The sequence below is a fragment of the Tyto alba genome, unplaced genomic scaffold (assembly GCF_018691265.1).
Source record: "Tyto alba isolate M040663 unplaced genomic scaffold, T.alba_DEE_v4.0 Super-Scaffold_2, whole genome shotgun sequence".
In the NCBI taxonomy this organism is placed as follows: domain Eukaryota; kingdom Metazoa; phylum Chordata; class Aves; order Strigiformes; family Tytonidae; genus Tyto; species Tyto alba.
The window spans coordinates 44,177,114-44,201,381 of NW_024881282.1; the positions used below are offsets into that span (position 1 = coordinate 44,177,114).

The following is a 24,268-nucleotide window of genomic DNA, read 5'->3' on the forward strand; positions in this document are numbered from 1 at the left end:
GGGGGACAAAAAACCAAAGTAATGGCTACCTGAAAGCAGATTGATTTACTGTTTCACTGTAAAACTCCTAAATGAAAAAGACATTGACAAGTAAGCTACGTAATTAAGTGGGATTACACGTAAATATAAATACCACATGAGCTCTTAACACATATTAAATATGTATTAACTTTAGTCCCAGGGGCATGTTTTTTCTCTCCTACACCTGAATCTCTATCCACAACAGAAGAAAAAGAAAATGTGCCTTTTTAAAACTAACTTAACAGTTGTGTTCTCCAGCTGCTATAAAACAGAGCACAGATCTTCACAGTCCCAGTTCTGCAGTAACCAAGTCAAGAGGATATTCATCACTGGTTTTGGTCAACTGCACATTGACCAAGTATGTGCTTTCTATTGGAAAGCCACAATAAAGCACTTAATAAAAGCAGTAGTGGTGAAACAGCCGCCATTTTTATATTTGAAGAAGTTAACCACTACCTGTTATAATTCCCTGTTGCTAGCTTGTAGGTTTAAACCAATTAATTTAGGGAGTTTTATCTTTGGCAATTTCTGGTTTATGATACAGACAAAGTAACTCCTGTAAAAAAATCCTGTAAATTAGTGTAAGAATTTTCTTTCACAGCACTTCACTTTTAGAAAAAATACAAATTCACAGCATTACCATTATATGGGCTTCCTGCAATCAGTAAAAAGGAAATGGCACTCAGTGCACACTTGAAAAAAATTCACAAAATTGCACTAGCTGTAGGATAAAAGTAAAGAAACAGCTTTTCTTTCAACAGCTTACTCCATTACATTCACTGCTTCTCTAGAACATTGAGTTACTTATGCTATAGCACACACATATGGAGCTGCTTATAAGTGTACATAAAGTGAGTGTAACAGAGCAGGCTACTGAAATGCCAGGAATTTTGAGGCTTTTAATATGCATTTAAGGCTATCTTGTCCTGTTTGTCACAAAGATTTGAGATAAACTACAGATACATTAAGGAAAGAAAGAGAATTGTTTGGGGAGGAGCTGTGTGCTTATTTTCAGCACATCCAGTTTGCTGATACAAAATATGTGCTTTCTCCCAGTCCAGCAGACGAAACTCAGTGCACCAAACACTGCATCTCAGTTTGGCCACTGGAAAACCAGAATAAGCCCTACAATGGACATTTAAAACTATCAGATCATGGGATAGGTGAGTGACATAAAGTACATCTACGTGGCCAGACCAGCACAATCTAGATCCAGAGGCTGCATTCAAGCTATGCCTGAGACCATGCTCCTGTCTGTTCTCTCCCTGGCAGGCACATGAGATTTTCAAGCAGTTTTGCAACTTTTTTATTACACACAGCATAGATACACCTTAATATTAACAAAAAAAGAAACCAGAGGAAGAGGAGGAAACTACAAGAAGACAGAGCCACATTACCGTGTGTTTCACAAAAAGACGAACTGCACAAGGGAACAAAAAAAAAAAAAAGCAAAGAATATTAATTAAATCAATCCATGTGATTCAGAGCCTAACACTCAACAAATAATGCTCTTGTTAATCACAGGCAGGAAGCATTTTCTCCAAACTCCAGAAAAATTAATAGAAGAACAAAAAAACCCTAAAAGCCCAGCAACTTGAAAAGTAGATTCCATAAATATAGATACGTCTTACATTTAAATCCAAGAGTTTACATGCATACTACTTCATTAGACATAATATTAATCTGAAAAGTTATATAAAAATATAGGTTGTATATACTCAAAAAATATTAATTCTGCATGAAGGATATTCCTTATAATAACGAGACTCAAGTCTTACAGATCTTTTCTCTGACAGCCTCCCAGTTACAGTTGACTAAACATCACATAGTGTGGGATTCATCTGTTCAAATGTAGACACCTACGTGTAAGCTGGTCATTTTGACTCTGTCAATGAAGATGAGCAGGCACTTGTAGGGTATGATTAGTCTCAAGCAAACAACTAAAAAATGGCAGATGAATCACACTCTAAAAGCATCTCTTCACTAACAGGAGAGTAAAGTGATTAGTTCAGAGTGCATATGCTGTATATTGTGTGTAACAGACCTGAGATCAATCTTGTTCAGAGTGAAATGGTCACAGTATAGAAAAATAATTAATTTATACTGATTTAAAATTAATTTTACTACTAACACTTTGTAAATTATAGCAATCATTTCTTATTTTTTAGCAGAATTTAAATTGAAAAGGTGAAGTGGTGGGCAAATAAAAATTTCTGCTGCTTGTCTTGATTCTTCTTTTTTATAAAAAGTAAAGCAAATATATGTTTTGGAGGGCATTAACATATGTATGTAAAATAAAAAGCAACATTCTCATTTGTCCTTTTTAGCTCTAGTAGTTGCACTTAACATAGCCTTGAAAGTCTGTTTTGAATAAGCTAGCTGTGAAATATGAAGTTTGACAGACACACTCTAGAAACAATTGCTAAAGAAAGGAAAAAAAAAGAAACACCATGGTTTTAATAATGCCACAATGCTCAAAAATTATCTTCATATAACATCTTACAGAAAAAAATTATTTTTCAGAGTTAATGCTGTTTTAAATTTTCTTAGCTAAAGGTAGCCAATTCATTATTTGTCAACCACACATTTTCAAAGACTATCTGGAAAAGATAATGATATTGTAACCATAATTATAATGATACTTTTCAGATAAGTGTTATGTTAGTAAATTCCTCTGTATCAGTTTTGTAAGTGAAAGAATGTTTCTTGCTTACCTATTTTGAGACAGTGAAAGAATCTGCAGTAGAGGCAACCAATACAAAGAAAGCATTCTTATAGAAGAAATGCTATTGTCATCCAAATATAGTTCTCTTAGAAGAACATGATTTTCCAGTCTTGGAAACTAAATAGAAAAGAGATGGTTATTTAAAATTAATATAAATTAGAGAAACAACAGTGGAATGTTTACCACATGTTTTTCATAAATCATTACTAAATACAAGCAAAAAACACATTCTGGAAATATATATAATTTCCTTATTATGTATGTACCAGTTGTCACACAAAATTTCTACATATCAGGTGGTAAGTATTTTTTAATGTCTTTTACCTAGTCTAAACAGTCAATATAAACTAAAAAAAATTAAAAAATAAAAACTAATCAAGAGCCCCAAAGCCACAGTCTTACTATTTTATTCATGCAGTTATTTGCTGCTTATTGACAATGGTTTTTCTCTCTTGGATTCAAAAGAGATTCATTGTCAATAAATATGACTAAGTGTACAGTTACCAAACTACTTTCTTATTTTAAGTGCTGCAGCACAAACTTCAACTTTTGGAGGATCAGCATACATCAAATCAGCCTGAACTATTACTTATAAATAATGCTAATAATATTTTGTTACATTTTAAACAAAGAATCAGCATCATATAATACAAACTGAAGGCTAGATGTTATAAACAAAGAAGGAAAATAGAACTACTGAGGGGCCAATTTTTAAAGTACTTCAGAGCAATAAAATACTGAATTGTTAGCCATTTGTAGCTTTGAAAAATCTCCCCCTAATAAGGGAAAAAAAAAATCCTACCGAAGAGCATGAAATATCCCACGACAAACAAAAAGCACATCATCAGCATTCTGAAAACTATGACTGTTAACAAAGACGCATGCACAACAGTCACTAAATTCAAAGTTTTTACCTCCTGGAGGTTATTGCCTTGCAACTTCAGAATTTGAAGTAGGCCACAATTCTCAGTGCCTTCAATTTGTGTGAGATGATTAAAAGAGCAGTCTAGGTAAATGAGAGTAGGTGCCTCACAAAGACCTTTTGTGCTGATTAACTGATTATGGTCCAAAATTAATTGCTGAAGACTTTTCAATGACTCCAGACCACCTGAAAATTAAAGATTTCAGCTGAATTAAGCTATAGTGAAATAAAAAACTGTTGGTGTTCAAGTACTTCGAAAACTCTGAACTTTCAATATATTTATATTATCTATAGTAACAATTAATATTAGTCTTGTATAAGGTTTTAACATAATTACTGTATTTTGACCCTATGAAATGTACAATGTGTGAAGTTCACAAATTTCTGATGCTGTTTAACCAAGCAATAATAACAGTTCATAACCCCTTTAGCATTTCCGTTGAAACAGAACAGTCTTTTGGTTATAAACTATACTTACTATGCTTTAAGTACTTAATAACTGCTACTCAGAACCTATGGGCTCTGTGAAATGCTAAAAGCCCTCTTAAAACAACCCATCCAGTATTTATGTTTAAAAGTCAATTTTCATTATTTCATTTTTAAAAGTTGGAGGTTTTTTTAAGTTATCAGCAAGGTAAGAACAAATTGTGTTAAAACTTAAGCCAGCACCACCTCTATTATTTAAGTGCATCTTGATTAAGGAATTATGTCATAAAATATATTTAATGAAGACATTTATAAAGAAAATTTAGTGCCTTTAAGTATAAAGCTATACTTCTATAGCCATTACACTCTCAAAGAACTTACTCCTGCCAGCTAGTATAAAGAGCAAGAATTTAGATCTCTACCCCAAAAAGATGCAAAAGAAGAGGTTCCTGTCAGCATCTGTTTCTTTCACAGAATTTTTCCCAAATCATCCTCCTACAAAGGCAAAAAATCACACTGTCTTTCTGTGGTCTTACACATGCTAGATGCTCTGCAATGGCACTGATGCATCTGACTTGCTACAGGCCCAAGCAGTTTTTCTGTATCTCTGTAGTAAAAATTCTTTGAAGGGATACCCTTTACAAAACATATTTAAAATAAGGAATTTCTGAATTTACTTTTCTTTCATGTATTCTTCACAGGATTATGTGAGGTAATACTTTGTCTCATTTTTATCTCACCCAAAACTTCCCATGTTCCCCAAAGAAAGCTGTGCGAGCTTTACAGAGGTGAACGTCTTTGTGATCATCCTCTAAGAATAAACTGAATTATGAGACCAGAGACCTGTTTGCATTATAGATTATCGATAATACAGATGAGGAATTAAAAAAGAAAAATGAAAGATAAGGAGAAAACAGAAGTAAAAAAAAATAAATTACGAAACTAGCAATACATTTAAAAAACAAACAAACAAACAAACAAAAACCACAAACAAACCAAAAAAAAAACCCAAACAACTAAATACCAGCCTTTGAATCACAGTAATTTAAAAATTAAAGCAGCTAGTGGAAATAACACAATCGCCTGATATTAAAGAGATACCACCCTAAATCTAAAACAGATGTCCCACACTGTAACTTCAAAACTCTGCTTTAGGAAATAAATAGACAAACCTTTAATTACTTTGAAAGAATTTCAAACATGCCCATGACATACTATCCTGACTGCAAGATCCTGGTCTGTATTTTCTTTCATGCTTAGATAAAAATAAAAAAGGAACCAGCACCATCTAGTGGTCTCAAAACAATTTCGTTTCAGATAGTGTTAAAACTAACAGCTCCCAAGACTTCCTTACAAGAATAGTCGTTAAATCTCCACTTTTATCAGCATAGCAGTACTGGAAACTTCAAAAGCACTGAACTAGTCCGGAGTGGGATAGAGAGGAGAGATTGATTGCACACACAGTAAGAAAAGGCGAAGATTTAATACAGGGTCTGGAAATTTCCTATTCTGCATGCTGCACAAAGCACTTTTTTTACATCTCCTCCTCATCTGTCTTGTTTAACTAGACCAAATATCATTCAGAACAGACGTGCCAAGGCTACATACAATGGGATTACAATCTATTCTGGAACTATCAAATACAGTTCAACAGAAACATACACAAGACAAAACGCAATATAAACAGATGGTATTTTAATGTTTCTTATGCACACATGCAAAGTTAAAAATAAGCACGGAAGTCTTCTGCACATTTCCAGAGATATTGTCTGTTTTACATATGATGCAACCAACAACAGCCATAGCAGTATATAGAAAAATGCATTCTGTTGAAAAACATACGGTTTCAGCAAGATTTGTAGAGAACCTTTATGCAAGTAGCTCTTGCAGCTAGAGTCAGTTAGCTAGGGACTCTGTCTTAGTTATAAATGCAGTACTGAAGTAACTTCTACGTGTGACAAAAATGAATGATAAGAGAGGAATGAAAGCTGACAATGAATATAAAGATGAAAAAAAAAAAAACAAAAACAAAAAAAACACACACAAAAAAAAAAAAAAAAAAACAAACAAAAACAAAACCAAAAAACTCAAACTGAAGTGTATCTGATAAAAAAACCCTCTACATGCTTTCTTAAAAAGAGCAGGTCCAAAGAAGCACTTAAGACTATCCATGGTTGTGCACTGCTATTCGCAGCATTGCCAGGATTTTAGTCAACATACTATGGCAGTATAGACACCCTACAAAGGCGTATTCTATGACTCGAGTCAAAATGCCACTTTTTGTGTAAGAAAATTTTTAAGTAAAGCATTCATCTTCCAAATACAAAGGTATGCACTGAACTTCAGTGTATTACTGACACAATTACTTAATTTGTGTTTATGCATTCTTAAGTGGAAAAGCATAATTGAGGCATATTTCTCATACTTTTATTTTTAAGGGTTTTCTAGCAACTAATTTTTCCCCTACGGATGCTATATTTCAATGACAGAAGAAAAAAAGAAGGAAATCATAGCATGCTTGAAGTTTCCTGCAACAAGTTATTAAAACATAAGTATTGGAAACATAAATAAGCCATACTACTTAGGAAAAAGCCCACAGACTTTGCTGAAGCTGAATGAATAGATAACATTGCAAGTAGTGCAGCTTCCAAAATTGCTAAGGGACATCCTGAAAGGTTTACAGATGGGAGGGATGCATTAACTTCTTAAAACCCATAAATCCATTTTTGTGTATTCTAAGAGACTACTTACAACCAATAGGTTATTGTAGGAAATAAATCCTGTATTATGTTTCTGTTTTAACCGGACATCCTCAAATCAGTTCTGGAGAGAGACAGATTCCAAGCTGATCTTTGTGAACGTTTATTTACCCACTCAAATTCACTAGAGACTCAGTAAACATAGCAGCACAGTGCACGAAACAGAAAGTACAAGAGGATTTTACTGCACTCGGCCTGTACAAAGATACTACATTCCACACAGGTGCCACATTTCTAGTTGTCATACACTACTATTATGTCATTATTACAGTAACCTTGCAGACATTTTTATCAAATGAGGTAAACCTTAGTAAGAATCTTATCCAGCACCCTTGGCCACAAGGATATAGACAAAGTGTCTTTAACCAGTTTATTTTATTGTTTCTCATTAGGGTACTGATAAGCTTTTACAGTAAACATTGATATTCCAGCACCTTTATTCTCAGGTATTATAAACTCTGTTCACAAATACTGACATTCCAAATTTGCACATATTAGCAAAAAATATGAAAAATATTTAAACCTTCTATACCCAACATTAAACCCTCTAAATCTAGAGATTTTTTTTTAAAGCTTTCCCATTTCCTGTTTGCTATTCCCTTGTTATTTATCACAGAATTGCATTATCCATGTTCGTACTGTTTCAGTCTCCCCTTTTTTTTTTTTTTAAACAGTGGAAACCATTTCCTTATATAAATGTCTTGAGTGAATGTGTTTCATCTATCAGCTTAATAATTGTTTTATATTATTTTCCTTCTGCTCAGCAGAAAAATAAAGTATGTCCACATACTTTAAAGTCCAAATCAAGACAAATAAAATCAAAATCTCCTTTTCTCCTTTCCATTCCCAGATCTGCAGTCTTTCCAAGTAACATCTTTAGATTTAGCACAGACTAAGAATGCAACTAGAAAGTCACGTTTTCAGGTTTCAAGTTTCAATTTATTCAAAATTAATTACTTTGTCATATGCAATTTTTTTTCTTGACCATAAGATTTTATTTCAATGGACACATCTCCGAAGATTCATCTCTGTTAAGACTATAATACTGAAGTCCTATAGTCACCCATATTTTGGTGGCCTTTACAAATTTCAAAGTATGTCATGCACCAAAACCCAAGTCCCTAGAGTATACGAAGGCTGTTAAATCTAGTTCTGTTCTATCTGCTGTGCTGCCTTCTTGAAGGAAATTTGCTACTTTCAGGCCTTGAGAGCTCCCTTTCAAGTAATGATCTGGAAATTTACTACAACCTTTTCTCAACCTTTAATGTTGCTTCTGAGGGACCACTAGTGGTCTTCCTTCCGTAACATCATTCCAAAAACAAAAAAAAAGGCTTCTCCACTTACAAATAGTAAAGCCTTTGGTTATTTTCCCTGCACTACACTTTCCTGACCTTTTGTCAGTAAAAAAGGCTCTGGATCCTAATTACATCTATACAAAATCTACATGACATAAGGCTCACAATACAATTTTTTTGGCTTGCCAGAAGCTGAGACATGATATCTATCCCTTAAGCACTTTACAGTTTGAGTGGCAGTAGAAGCAGAGAGTCAAATACTTGATCACTACATGAAAAATTCCTGGTTGGCCAACAGAAAACATCTATCTCCTGGCAGATAGATTTCATGTATTGATGCATCTGTTGAGTGGTCTGGGTGCATATAAATCCTAACTGGCTGACTGCATGCTAAAGGTACATCTGTTGCCCACCAATTTTCGGACCTAACAAATATAACAAACTGCCTTTGTAAATATAATAGGGGTTGGCACACCTGCTGTGCCTTAAATGATGTGCACGATTTTAACTTAGACTCATTCTTTTTTTCAGCTTTGGGGCAATGAGAAATGATGAAGAACCAGAGTCAGAGGGAAATCTAGAACAACAGTTTGGAGACAGAATGGGCAGCATTTTAGTAGAAAGAGAGGACGTGGTCTGGTGTTAGCATGGTTCACAGACTCAGACAGATAATATGATTTCTATATAACTGCTTACCATGTCAGTCAGGAACACAGTGGAATTCTCTGCAGTTGCAAATCTAGGCTTTATATTAATTGTTTCTGTAGAGAAACTGAACTCAGGCTACTCACATATTCCAACTGAGTTAGCGCAGGTAGTATCAGGGGCTCTTGTAGAAAGATTTTTGGTTCTCTTTGGCTGACAACAGTTACATGACCAGGTAGATGGAATATACAGCAGTAGCTAAGCCATACTACAAATAAATGTTAAGTTGAATATGCTTTAAAATGCAGGTCTGTTTTGTATTCTCATTCCCCTTGGACTTAGCAGCTGACTAGCCCTGAATCCAAGGGAAATATAATTCTGCATATAAACAGCACAAATATTGTTATACAAATTGGAATAATTTTTAATTCATTTTCTTACCAATTCGAGTGATTCTGTTGTAGGAAAGTTCAAGATTTTGGAGATTTATGCAGCCATCTAAGCCACAAACTGATGAAAGATGGTTCTTATTCAGAATCAGAATACAGAGATTTTCTAGATTTTCACAGTCAATTATCTCAATGTTGTTTTCCTGCAATAAAGGAAAATGAGAATATCAAATAGTATCTGAAGTGAAATAGCAGGAATAGAACAAATATATATCTCGAATTTCATTCTGACTGAAAATTCCCAGGAGTTGAAACAAAAAGTGTAAGGAGAAGTCAAGCACAGAGTGGTCTTTTCCATATACTCTTTCCTAGATTCCCAAATCCTGAGAGATTGAACTAAAAACTGCATAGAAACCATCACATCTACTAGACACTAATGAAGACACCTATGACTTTGCTGGAATCCTATTTACTAATAGTGAAAACCTGCATTTAGAGGTATTTTGGTCACAAACATCAACACTGTTCTCAGCTAGTGTTCTTCCCCCAGGAAGTCTTGCTCTTTTAACATTCCTATCCCCAGACCATTTTAATAATGCTTCCTCATATTTTTATTTCACTATTTGCTGTCCTTTCTGTTTTCTTCTGTTTTTCACCTGTAGATGCTCAAACAAACAAAACTTAAATTCCCTGCCTCTGTAACAAACCAATTAAGCCAAAAAGTCTAATTACTATTCCAGAATTAACATGTTGCCTAGATTTTGATGCTACCTTCAGCTGCAGGCAGAGATGTATACAGGTTTCCTTTGCAAGCCTTAACACCGATTCTTGCCCTTGACCAAGCCCCTTCAGTTGCACCAGCAAGTTAAAGCAGAGAACTGATATGGTTTAAATGTTAGCTTTTGTATCAAGAGAATAAGGGGCAATATCAAATAGGAATGAATGTCCAATGGAAACAGAGGCAGCTGCTTTAGCTGTGTGAAAAATACCCATGAAACAATCTTTGACTGTTTTGACTGCCCCAAAGGAGGCTGTTTCTTCATTAGGGTTGAATGGAAGACATCTCCTACATTAGCCAGCACAGCGAAAGTTATTATTAGCAATATATATGTAATTATCATATTATTAATAAAGCATACTTTAAAGTATATTTAAGAATATTCTCCTTAACTAAATTACCCTGACATATCCCAGCGAGGCAGCCCTGTATACTACTTAAAGCATAACATTTTAAAATAATTAGAAAAAAAAATAAACCACAAAGCAAACGATAAAACCAAAACTGTTCTGTAGGAGATCTAAAAATATTCACATATAAATACCAATCTTAATAAGACTGGAAGCTTAGATATATATTAAGACCTTATACTAGTTCTTTGCTCTTGTATTTTGAGGTACCCTAAATTAGAAAATCCCAGAAATTACATTCTGAATAGATAAGAAAACTAAGAAAAGGACACAGGTATTTCAACTTGCCCTACTGCAAAGCTCTAATTACTGGACAGACAACACTCATGTAGCTATAATTATTATCAGTTCTCTTCTGTGAATTCATTAAAAAATCCCGAAACCAATAAAAGCACCATAATTTGGAAAGAACCACAGTTACTGGGCAAGCAGAAACTTTCAAGATTTCTATGAATAATAAGGGCATATTAACTTTCTCATGAATTGGTGGTGTTAAAACACATGAAATAAAAAATGTGAACAGAGTTGTTTCATGTAAATTGTCAAGTTCTGGAACTAAAAGGCATCACATAACAAAACATTTTCTTTAGTCATTAAATTTACAAGAGCATGTAAGGCTGTGTAGTAGCAAGTACCTAGACATTAAGCCTCTAGTGCAACTCACTACACTGTTCCTTAAGCATATATGTGAGTAATTTTAACTAATATTCAAGGTATGTATTGCAAAGGAGTCTTCCTTCTACCTACTTCTGCTTAAGCTGAGCACCTGCTCTGGTGAACAGCATCTGCCCACTCATAAATCAGAGAGACTGAAGTAAAGGTCTATCACTGTGCCATACAAACACCAATCCTAGACTAATACTATCATGCACTTTCTTGGTATAGCCTGATTCATTTGCAGGATGTTCCTTTAGTACAATGCAAATTGTTGTATGCAATGCAAATCTGCTGATACAACTTTGTTCACATTTAGGAACATTTTGTTAACATTCCTATTCTCTTACGGCACTAAAAGTTATATATTCAGTTGGATACAACTGCATAACCAGCTAATCAGCAAAACTGGCATTTCTCCCTGGGTTATAATAAAGAATCAAATACACTTGGTACCTCCACATTGATATACTTCAGGTCTTTGCAGCTACTTAGTCCTTCCAGCGCAACTAGTCCACAGCGCCTCAGAGTCAAAACTTGAAGATTTGAACACTCGGATAGAGTTGAGAGGCTACAAGCTGGCAAATCTTCGAATGTAAGTGTTGTGACCTACATCCATTTATTGATAAATAAAATTAATTGTCTGTATATTGAACATTAATTGAACAATGTCACATTATGGTTATTCTCTTTAAAGTGAAAGAGTTCAAAACTACATTCTACTAACACTTTAGAAAATCAACTAATGTTAATCCTTTCATATAGACAAGGATGGCAATGATGGGTTTGGTCTGTTAAATGGAAGAAGTTATTATGAAAACAATCTGTTTGATTTTAACATCTACCTTAAATAAAAGCAGTGCTTTGCTAATGACAATTAATTTGAATGGATGGAAGATTAACACTAAGCAAAGCAATTAATAGTGTGAATTGTTTCCCATCACACTATCATAAATATCGAATGAGTGCACAAGAACAGACAAAAATAGTTTAGACTAAAAGTGTATATAGTCTTGTATGTCATCTCAGAGTGGATAACAAAGACAAGAGCACAGAGAAAGCATACAGTGATAAATTAGTACGTGGTAAGAAAAGCAAGTGCTGGGAACTAAGAGATGTTCTTTATGGAAAAACACCATCTAGAAGCTGATCAGCAATGTCTTGCTTCTGGAAGAGACTAGTTTTCTCGAAACTCTGAAGTGGCTAGATGAGCAGGAGCTGTAATGCAGATCTTCATACAAAGACAAAATCATGTTAATTTAACAGAAAGGAGGAGCTAGGAGGTCCTGCCTTTTACTGGCTTAAGATACTATCAATCATCTGAAGACTAATACCACACCAGTCCACTCCACAATGCTCAAAGGAATTAAAAAGTCATTCTCATTGCCCTTATCCTGCAATTGTGCAGAGGGACTCTCACTGAGATCTATATACTGCTCACTGATAATCTCTTCCTCTTCCAAAGCAGCATTCTGCTGACACACCAAATTAAAAGATTGATGGTATGGCTTCCCATTTAATTCTAAATCTTTTGTATAGTTACCTGCTGCAGAGTACTCCAAGGGCCACTATGAATTATCTTCTGTGTACTTAATGGAGGCATCTTGCTAACTGAACTTTTCCTTGGTCGTTTTTTTATAGTTGCTTGCTTTCTGCGGTTTTCTTCATATATTTTAGACCACGATTTACATGTGTCCATCCAGTTTATTCTCTTTTTTTCAATATCATCAGGAAGAACTAGTCTACTGGAACACTCAGCTACACCTTGAATTCTGTCCAAGGTCTCTCTGACTTCCTCATTAGCATCATCTGTTAAAAACACAGTTTTCTTCATTGTTTCAGAGTGAGAAAATTGATCTTTGACTTCTCTATTACTAGCATTTGGCTGGGCATTTGGCAAACTGCTGCATATATCGTTTGCCTTATTTTTTACCATGTCATTGGCTCCAAAATTAACAGATTGATCCTCTGAAGTATGACTATTTGGAGATTTAAGATCTCTAGTTTGTGAGTACTTTTCTTCTACATGTGTTGCTGAATTCACGTATATGTTCTCATTATTTACTTGAGAAGAGTGTTCCTTTTTCTCAGATTCTAGCATATTTGGTGTTGGTGTAAAATTTCTTTCTGCTGGAATCATCCAATTATTTGTTTCTGCCATCATTCCAGTCTGGTTTTCTTTTTGTTCCTCTACTTGCTTATTTAGTTTCTTCTTCTGTTGTCTTATTACTTTTGTATTTTCCATCTGAATATCCTTTTTCATGTTTTCTTTGTTGTTTTCTCCACTTTCAGTCATCACAGCTTTTGCTTTTACTTCTAGTTTTCTCTGTTCTTCTCTTCTTATTTGCAGCTGTTTTTCCCTTTCAAGTCTCAGGCTTTCTTTCTTTTTCTCATATTCCTCATACCTTCTCATCTCTTCCAAATGTTCCTGTTTTTCAAGTTCTTGTCTCTTCTTTTTCCCCTCTTCTTTCTTTCGCCTATTTTCTTCCATTCGCCTCTTCATTTTCTCCTCTTTTTCTTTCATTTCTCTCTCTATTTCTTCTAGTATTTTCTGCTTCTTTTTTATTTCATCTTTCCACTCTTTTAAGATGGGAGCATATTTTTTATGGACTAAAAATGATCTAAATCTAGCTTGGATTTTCACAGCTGCTGTATGCCGTTGTTCTGCCAGGTGTTGTCTTTCTTTTGCTTTCTGCTCTTCGAAGGCCTTTTTCTCCTCTTCCATTTGCAATTGTAACTCCATGATCAGTTCCTAGGCCAAAACAATTAGGATAGACTTCAACCACTTTTAAAATAGGACAGGTGTTAGCACATATTTATCATTAATAAACAGAATCTGGTGTATTAACTGTTCCAGAATAACATTCGTTCTCAGATATATGATAGTAACCTCACAGTCTTTTGACAAAAGCAAATTGTACAACCTTACCTCATGTTGCATCGTTTTGTCTCTCCAAGCTTTCTTTTCTTTCTGTAACTCATCTTCTATTGCAGTTTGGTGTTTCTGAAAAACAAATTAACTTAAATTAATATTGTACAAAACCTGGAATATCACAAAACACCCTCTCTCCAATCTCCTCCATCTTCTTGACTTTCCAACGGTCCACTTTGGTGAATGACTGAGATAAAATGAGAAACTCAGCTGTGTGAGTATCAAAATAAACAACTGGACACTTGCATCCGTAATGCAGAGTTGGTCATGTACTGAAAGATGCATACCTTCAGAGAGTCAGCACCTTGGTACTGACCCAAACAACTGCCACCTTCCTCTCCAAATTCTGTACTACTACTGAATATGAGTATTATGCTTATGAAACAACCATTAAAAGTATAGGCAGATAACAGAAACATAACAGAAATAAATACTCTGAAAGTAGCATGAACAGTCCCCCTTTAATTGCACTGGTATGTTACTGATAATTTTTAAATCTTTCAAACAGGAATTTTGTTCAGTAAAGTTAAAGAAATTTTATTTCACTGAAATATTTCCTCAATGGAAAATGAAATTTCAAGACTGTTTTCTCACTATTTGCAAATGCATACATTTCTCTCCTTGCCCAATATATTCTCAAATCAGAATAAAAATTCCAATGATCTGGAGTTACATCTGATTTAAAATTAGCAGGCAGTAAGTACCTAAAAAACAAAGGTGGCTCCAGAACCACGTAACTCCTGGTGGAACCAAGATAAATTGTTATCAGCCAAATCAAATATACAGTATGATATGAATGAACCTGTATGAACAAACTGGCACTTCCAACTTTATGCTTAAAAGTCTTGAAGGTGCCCAAGCACTGTTTTTCATGCATGTTCAGAAGCACACTGTTCAGACAGTAGACTAGATATCTAGAACCCTTCGTAATGGGGGAAGTTAATCTCCATCTCTCACCTCCAAAGAGTGTGCTAGTGGCAGCACTACCAAAGTGAAGTACAGATGGGAACATGACCCACCTTCCCTAGAGAAAGAGAGCCATTCTAGATTCAAAAATTATTTGTGACATCAAAGAGGGGAGGGAAATATAATTCTTCCTGTGGCCTGTTGAAAAGGGAGCTATATCAGACACTGAACGGGCCTTCGGAGATCAAAGGTAATTTGCACTTACTAAACCCTTCCTTAATTTTGGTGACTTGATTACCTTGCTGGAACCAAGATGACCACCTCTTCAGAAAGCAACAAATTAGTTAACTGAAAATGAAGTCTCAATGCATCTCAAAACACAAATATTTGGACTAAATTATAAAATATTGTGGCCCCACAAGTATAATGTCTGGATGTTACAGTTCTTCACATTTTTATGCTCTTTGTGGAGAACTATCAAATTTTATCCTTCAGTATGCACCATGCACTATAGAAAAACACAACTTGATACTCTGAGAAGGATACAAGTCAACATGTGGAGCCATGTTCTGTTGTGGCAGAACTCGGTAAATGAAGCCTGACTCCGTTTCCCAGATACAGACAAGGAAAGGGAGTATTGTAACTTTTACCTAGATAAAGCACAGCACCAGCATTTCTGAACTGAATAATTTTGGTTCAGACTACTTTACCTATGATTTTTCATTTAAATGTGAAATTGGGGTGGGAGATCCAAAGTAAGTATTTTCTATTTAGGCACAGTGACCGTTTTTAATTTGTGAATAATTTAGCACAACTCTCATTTCCAGTACTTTGGCTGGTGTCATAATATAAAAACTTAGTAAGGGAAAAGCCTAAAGAATAATTTAACATTTAGCATGGAAAACTCATTCACTGTTGATCAAAGCAGTAAATGCATAAAACCCAATGGATCATACTTAAATATGTCTTGCATCTCACTTTGGAATCACAAGTAGACAGAGCTTAGGACAGTCATACAGTTCAGGAAAGTACTCTTTTTTTTTCACATTAGATTTTGATTTTGGATATTCTAAACGGGAACAGATTGTCTTAAATATTATTAATTACCTTATGGAGAAGCTCTAACTTTATTCTTTCAGCCTCAAATTCCTCCAGACGCTGCATCCTTCTTTCATGATCCTCTTCATTCTGTTTTTCCCGTGCTTCCCTCTCAGCTTTCCACTTTTTCCTCTTCTCATCTTCAAGCTCCTTTTGTCTTTTCTCCCACTGCTCAAATTCTTGTCTACACTTTTCTTCTACTTCACGATGAGTAAGGCTCATTTCAAGTTCAGCTACAAATTTGTAATCAACCAATCAAACCTTTTATTTAATTTCCTAATAAGCATTGGGGATAATAAACAGTTTTCAAGTATTGACAAGAAAAGGATTCTGTGCTGATACAGCCAGTATCAAAAGTATCAAAAAGTACCAAAATCTACTGCATACTGTAACATGTAATTCTTCAAAGAATGCTATGATACTCATGAAAACTGAAAATCAGGAAATAGTTATACGACACTAAAAACCAACTCAATCAAACAACTAATGCATTTGCATACCTGTAAAAAAATGGTCATCAGTGATCACTTCATCACTGGTGGACTGCGTACTACAACTAGGTGTTGAAGCAATCTGCAAGTCTTCATTTTCAATTTCGAATAGAACCTAATAATAGTTTAATATTGTCATTAAGAAGCAATAAGCTAAATTTAAAAACAGAACATTACAAAAATCTTCCAGAAGAAGGATAAGGTTTTCATCATGTGACAAGTACAATAATACAGAACTTACTACTGACTGGAATCGTTAAGACCTTGAATAATGCAAACGTATGCATCAAAATGTTGTTTTCTAGGGCAATAAATATTGGAGTATTTTCCAAAATACATTATATTTTTATGTGTTTTTTAAATATATTTTACACTTTGACTTGTAAAAAATAATTTTTTGCATTCAGGATTTAATTTCTATGGAATTAAACCCTATATTTATGCAGTAATACTGTTATGCACATAGGGGAAGAACTAATTACAGAGAACATTGTTAAGAAGTCTATTTGAAAATAATGCTATGGGGATGAAGATTGCTGTATTTCTTTCACTGTTCTTTATTGGCAAGAACTAATCTATTCCTGCTCGTTTATCATCTGTTCATCACATGCTTGGGGTATATATTAATATTTGTAATGCAGCTGAAGTAACATAAAGTAATTGTGCTGTTCTAAACAACGGTATTCTGAGAACAGAAAATCATGTTTGCAAAAGTGTTCACTAATAAAAGCCAGCTGACAAACCAAAAGTGATTAAATTAAATGCAGGTTTATGTCTTTCTAAGAACTTCACAAGCTATTCAGGCAAATCCTATGAAGATATAAAAGAACCCATGCTCATAATTCTTGATCTGTCTTTGAAAGTTACAGACATTATTATGCTTACATTTTCTGTAACATAATGGAATATATTAGGATCAAGATTAATAGTAGCACATCTTCCTGATCATCATAAAAAGAATTAGTGTTTAAAAGTGGTATCACACCACTGAGATAATATTTTGCAAATAATTAACATTAAAGGATTAGTAAGTTTAGTTTCATTTTATTGATTTTTGTGCTCAGCGTCTCAACTACTGATACAGAGAATTTATTTCAAATTTTAAAACTTATAGACATGGTGTTTTACAGCTGATGTCCTGGTTCTGAAGAACAGCGTATACAAACTCATCTTAATACCTTATAGATAGTCTGACAGAAACAAAACTGAACACATCTGTATGTCTCCTTTGGAGGTCAAAAAAGCAAGTGTATGTTATCTAGATTACTTAATATAATTTTGTTCACTATAAATATTGTTTAAATAGAGAATACCCTTTTTTTAAATTGTTCTGGATCTTCATTATATTCAGAAGCCAATTCTGCCAAGTAATCTGAAGCACGGCAAGAAACTACTCCATAAATGTTACCTAAAGAAGAAATAAATATATAATTCAGTACACAGAGAGAAAATCCCCTACCAGTATTCAGTTCTGATCTATATTGCATAGCTACTAAATTTCTTTAAACCAAAATAAAGCATTTTTTCCCTTTAAAACGCTTAACACCTCCCCCCCCAATTTTACTCAAATATATATATATGAGTCATTTATCTAAATTTAAAGCAGAAAATATGTGTAACTGGAACAGACACAATGATATTGTAAGAATCCAGTAATAACAAATATGAAAGAGAATTCCACAGCATTAAGCACATTAAAAATTCTTCTGTGTAGAAAATTACAGTAGAACTTGTATCAGATAGGTCAAAAACTGACAAAAAGAACTGCAAAAATAATGAGTGTCCATTACAAAAAAAAAAGGATAAAAATAAACCTTCCTCAAATATCAAAATGTATAGACAATATTGAACTTCTGTTCACAAAGACTGTTACACTAAATGAGTAAGAAACCCAAGATGATGTGAAAAACTAGAATGGAACAGACGATGTCAGCTCTCTGTCACATAACCTATGAGCTTGGCTTTAGTCACACAGCTGACACAGCAATATTGTTCTCAATTATAAGGTCATTTCATTTAATGCTAGCTTGGATATCTCTAAAGATAGACTTTAAACACATCCTATGGGGTTCAATTGAAACAGAACTCTTAAATTCAGCTCCAAGTGAGTTATTTTTAGACTCCCATGAAGAATATGGCCCAAGTCTTCTTTCAGACAATGATCTTGCAACTTGCCGTGGTCTATGGTTTAGCATCAGATGAATTTTTAGAAAAATTCAATTCATGCTCAGATGTTAATCCTTGAAGACAGCATTGCATGGTTTTGTTCCTAGAGATTTTCAGCATGCACTCAGAAGCTGATGCAATAGGTTTCACTCCTTACTCAACTCGAAAGTTTGTGTTATTTTACTGACAATTGTCAGTCTAACTTCCACTGGCAATATGAGGTGGATAAATATTTTAACTGCGATCCCTGCTTACTTGTAGTTTCTTCATCTTCTGAGTCTTGCAGTATAAGTTTTTCAGCATCTTGATTTCTGCTCTTTATAAAGTTTAAATAGGAGAGAACTGATTCTGGCAAGTCATCTGAAATCTAGAAAAACATGACGTTTAGCATAAATTCTACATTTTCATCTCACAGCCATGACCAGACGTATGCAAGAATAAAGGCTCATTTTGGCTTCACCTATAAAGAACTGATGGAGATTTAGTAGCAATTACTACCAAAACTGTTCCCAATTCCTACACTCTTCCCATTGTCTTATCACCCACTGAAAAATTAAGAATTTTCATTTTTAATTACATTTTAATTAAATTTTGATGGAACCACATTTTAGTAACTTATATTCCACTATCTTCAGAAGCATGTTTCAATTAACATTATAATTGTGTTGGACCAAATACATATGATGCACAGGATCTTTTTCTTAAAAATGTTCAGACTCTTTAAAAAATTAATTAATTTAAAACTGACTAATATTTAAAGTATGCATGTAAATCAGATGCTTCAACTTTCTTTACTACACAGATACTTTCTATTCAAAAGACTCTTTTACTACAAGGATTTGGGAAAATGGACTGCCTCCTCTCAAATGTGTAAATCATGGTAAATATTGCTGGCATTCAGCATGTGAGTGCATAAATCATATGATCATAGAATCATAGACTCGTTTAGGTTGAAAAAGACCTTTAAAATCGACAAATCCAACTGTTAATCTAACACTGTCAAGTCCACCACTAAACCATGTCCCCAGACACCACTTCTACACATCTTTTAAAAACCTCCATGGATGGTGACTCAACCACTTCACAGGGCAGCCTGTTCCAATGCTTGACAACCCTTTCAGTTAAGTTTTTCCTCATATCCAATCTAAACCTTCCCTGGTACAACTTGAGGCTGTTTCCTCTTGTTCTATTACTTGTTACCTGGGAGAAGAGACCGACACCCACCTCACCACCACCTCCTTCCAGATAGTTGTAGAGAGCAATAAGGTCTCCCCTCAGCCTCCTTTTCTCAAGGCTAAACAACCCCAGTTCCCTCAGCTGCTCCTCATAAGACTTGCTCTCCAGACCCTTCACCAGCTTTGTTGCCCTCCTTTGGACATGCTCCAGCACCACAATCTCTTTCCTGTAGTGAGGGGCACAAAACTGAACATGGTATTGGAGGTGTGGCCTCACCAGTGCCAGGTACAGGGGGATAACTACTTCCTGATGGCCACACTATTTCTGGTGCAAGCTAAGATGCTTATTATCCCTGTTATGCAATTATCACTGATGTCTTTGCCTATCTTTATGTCATATCAAACATAAGATTTACAGTCCCATATGACCAATATCATCTATCCTAATATCCTGTAGACCAACACTTTTGCTGAGTCCAAAAGATTAAAATAACAGAAAAGGACCCAAATAACTGATTGGATTTCATAGGAAGATCTTTCCCAAAAATCATGTCATGCAAAAAAGAGGACTTGAAGCACCAATTTATATGAAATTAGTATCAGGAAGTCTTCAAACATAAGACAGTCTCTTGTAAGATTTAAATACAGATTTTTTACTGAAGAATCACTGGTTTATTCATCCAGATTTAATCTACCTCATTAGCTTTAATAAAATCTTCCAGCTTCAGAGGATTCTAAAGCAAATCATCATTCTGATTTTGTCATTTAAGTAGAATGCAGATATTAATCTCTTTTATTGTTTTGTCACCACTGGAGTTATGTTTTCCATGAAGCAATACTACTGAGACTACTTTTCAGAAGAAATCCTCGGGTTAGGTATGTCAGGAAAAAGTTCATTCATCAGAGAGGCTTTCCAATGCCTGTACTACTTTCAAGAAGAAATAGAAGCACTTTTAGCCCATTGAATACTTACTGTCTCACTGTCACTCATAGCTTCATCTGATACCTCTGTGACAGGATCATCTGCTTCAAAGGAAGAAACACTGATTCTGCTTAATTCAATTTCTATTTCTTTTTCAATTTCTTCAGTATCTTCTGACATTTTACTTTCCACAGTGTCTTATCTGCTTTCAAAGCTACACAAGAAAATACTTTCAGCACTTTATGAACCAAAATAAAGAGGGTGCTCATTTAGCGTAAGTTTATTTAGATGTATTTATTGAACAGTTGAGTTAAAACAGGAAAAGGAACAGTAGAAGTTTGTTCTGAATACCTCACTCCAGACCAACAAGCAAAAAATAAGGAAAATGCTAGTGATATGAGAATCCCACATCAGTATATCTCTCTAAATATTGCAAGTATTATCAAATTTTAATATTAATATCCTCTGCCTGCTCTCTACTCCTCATGGACAGCATCAGTGCTATGAGCTAAGCCTCACAAGGGCTTTTTTTCCAGCCCTAATAGCTGCAAAGAAAAACAAAAACAAAAAAAGCTTCTAGTAATAAATACACATGAACAATTACAAATTAAGACTACGAGTCCAGAAAGCACTTGATGAAGTTGTAACAATACAGACAAAGCAGTGGGAAATGGCCTAAACCACAGAAGTACAAGAGGAAGCAGCCCAGGTGCGCTCCATCAGAGGGAGCGAGCAGCTGCTCGTCCCTCGCCGGCTGCTGGGGCAGGAGAAGGGACACGCCGAGCGCATCTCAGCCTCGAGGCAGTTCCTCGCTGAGAGAAACTACACCTCCCAGAAGGCCACGCGGCGGGAAGGCTGCCCGCCCGCTGCCGTTTCCCGGAAACACCTCGGAGACGCCCCTTTGCATGCTGGGATCTGTAGTCCACCCCTTAGGACACCCATACCTCTCCGGCCACCGCGATCTACTCCGTGTAGCTACTCACTTTTCGTTCAGCCGAGCTCCTATGGGAGCTTACGCCTTCCTGTCCGCCTCCGGAGACTGACCTCCCCTCCGCCCCGAAATTCCGCAGCCTTCAACCGCCCCCGCTCAGGCCCGCCGCCAGAACGACGGGAGCCCCACCACCGCGTTGTTCCAGCGGGAGCGTCACCACGGCAACGGGAAACAGCGTCTCGGAAGGCAGGCGGGAGGGTCCAAACTTGGCGAGTAGTTGGCGTTTCGCGCCGGTGGGGCGGGTACCGGCGCCCCCCAGAAGGCCCCTGCCTCCTGGTCGTCAGCGTGAGACGAAACACCTCGCAGCCCTTCTTTCTGTGGGTTTTTAAGCGTTTGCGGTTTTTTTTGGTTGGTTGGTTGGTTTTTTTTTTTAAGTAATGGACTGGAACTCAGCGTTCAGAATGCATTGGAATGCACAATTAATAGAGAAAACAGAAAACAGTAAAAGCAGACCAAAATCAAAGTGTAGTAAAGGTGGATTAAAGTCCCGTGGTTTTGCTTCCCTGTTTGCCAGGAGAACTCCAGAGGCCTGAAGAATGAAAACCCGCCAATCGTCCCTTCTGCGTTCTCAAGTTGGGGCTCTGTGGTGGCTTGGAAAGGCGGGGGCTCTGCTGGTGTTTGGCGGGACCAGTTAGTCTGGACAGGCCTGAGGGGTCAGGGGGTCCGACTGCTCGGCACACCCTGCCGCCTATGCTGCAGGCACGGAACAAAAAATAATGGTTAAATGAAGGGAGAAAGGCGCGTACAAATTACTTGAGAGCTGGAGAAAATGTGCAGTCAGAGAATTAAAAACTCCACACAATTCAGTCTAGCTAAAATGACACAGGGCACGGAGCATGCAGACAATGCAGACGATGCAGATTCCAGTCTGTAATGGTATTTATAGGGAATGCATCTTTCTCTAAAGTTTGATTAGGAATACCAAGGTGCAAAGTCAGGTATAGCAGGAAAATTAGAGCTGAAAGGTAAAGACTGGTTTTACTTAGAAAATGAGCACTTTTGTGAGCAATAAGAGGGAGCTGTCAAGGGTAGTAGGGGTTTTTCCCATCTACCGTCTTTCAAATAAATGGGGTACCTTTCTGAAAGACTTATGGATGTTAACCGCAGAATACTGGATTCAAGAGCAACTGTTTACTGTTTTCTCACTGGTGTTACAGATGAGTAAGACATTTAAATTGCCAAACAATGGAAATTCATCCATCTGAAATCCATCCTGCGGTGTATTATACTTTAAAGAATCATATAACCAGTGAACTTCTCAATGTGGTCAAGGCTTCAAGCAGCGCAAGTTGTGCACTTGATATTTGTTTTGTAGTGTGAGTTACACTGTGATCATGGTGACTGAAGACAACAGGCACTGTGTCATGCATTTAGCAAACAACCTTGACAATAAAAAAGACGTTTCTGTAGGCCTGTTGCCTGTAACCAGGAAATCAGGGCTGATCAACAGAAGAAAATGTCTTTGTTGTAAGGATGTAGTTAAGCTGGACTTCAGGAAGAAGCATCGTTTTGAGACTGTGCTTTTAAAAGTAGGATGGAAATATTCAGATGTGGTAAGGATTTTCTTGTAAAGTATCAATGTAATGTGAAATATACATTATTTTATAAAGATAATATATTTTTCAGATAAGTATGATAAACTGACTTATTATTATTAAAATGGATCGAAATAAAACATTGAAGCTGCATAGTTATTACAACTGAACTATTTCAGATGCCAGTTTTCAAGTGAAATATGTAATTGTTCAGGGATTTTTACTAGAACAATGCATCGCACCAATGTTTTAATACATTCTGGTTTTGAAAATTCTGATGAAGTTTAATTATTCTCAAAAGTAGTGGGAAAAGTCGTAGTCTTCTTCAGGGAAAGTGCAAAACCAGTCATCTACTACAGTCCTTAAGTTTACATGGTTCTTTATTGACCTAAATCCACTGCGGAGCTAGTTTGAGAAGCTTATAACTTTCTTCATTCTGTGATTCAGGAACAGAAGTTTTATAATCCAGACAATGAGGTTCTTGACCGGGCAAGACAGGCAAAACTTGTGTTTGCTGAATCTTTTCTTCTAATCAACAAATTTGATACATATGTAGCATATGTTTTGTATGGAAAATAAGTTGTTAACGTGTCCTGGTTGGGGCTGGACTAGAGTTCCCGTTGGTCTGGCAGCAGGAGGAGCTGCAGCCCCCTGAGACCCCAGGGGCTCCCCAGGTCCCAGTGCCCTCACCTGTGTGCGGGGGCGGGGGGAGCACAGCTGGAGGGCTGGGCCCCGATTGGCCGATAGTCCGTGTCATGTGACACTGTGCTCACTATATAAAGGCAGGAGTGAGTCAGGAGGGGCTTCCACTTCTGGGAGTGTTGACGTGGTGCTTTTGTGTTTGGGATTGCTGGCCAGGAGCAGGTGGGTGGTGAGCAGCTGTATTGTACATTACCTGCTGATACTGCTGTCAGCGTATTGTTCTGTTACTGTTATTAAACTGTTTTTATCTCAACCCGCAAGTCTGCCTTTGCCCCTCCGATTCCCTCCCCGTTCCCAGCTGGGGGGAGGGTGGGTGAGCGACTTGT

The 24,268-nt window shown here is 36.1% G+C and overlaps 1 protein-coding gene across 1 annotated transcript in view; it reads right to left on the reverse strand.

The window, feature by feature from the left end:
• The window catches only part of LRRIQ1 (leucine rich repeats and IQ motif containing 1), a 112,073-nt gene extending 91,173 nt beyond the window's left edge, over positions 1-20,900 (reverse strand). Inside the window, exons 1-11 of the mRNA XM_032999856.2 lie at positions 20,766-20,900; positions 18,873-18,984; positions 17,765-17,859; positions 16,461-16,566; positions 15,970-16,193; positions 13,954-14,028; positions 12,568-13,776; positions 11,481-11,633; positions 9,235-9,385; positions 3,661-3,854; positions 2,736-2,863 (exon numbers count right to left, since the gene is read on the reverse strand). Of these exons, the coding sequence (XP_032855747.2) occupies positions 2,736-2,863; positions 3,661-3,854; positions 9,235-9,385; positions 11,481-11,633; positions 12,568-13,776; positions 13,954-14,028; positions 15,970-16,193; positions 16,461-16,566; positions 17,765-17,859; positions 18,873-18,984; positions 20,766-20,894 (2,576 nt within the window). The 5' untranslated portion in view covers positions 20,895-20,900. The remainder of the gene's footprint in view (positions 1-2,735; positions 2,864-3,660; positions 3,855-9,234; positions 9,386-11,480; positions 11,634-12,567; positions 13,777-13,953; positions 14,029-15,969; positions 16,194-16,460; positions 16,567-17,764; positions 17,860-18,872; positions 18,985-20,765) is intronic.
• Between the last annotated feature and the right edge of the window lie 3,368 nt (positions 20,901-24,268).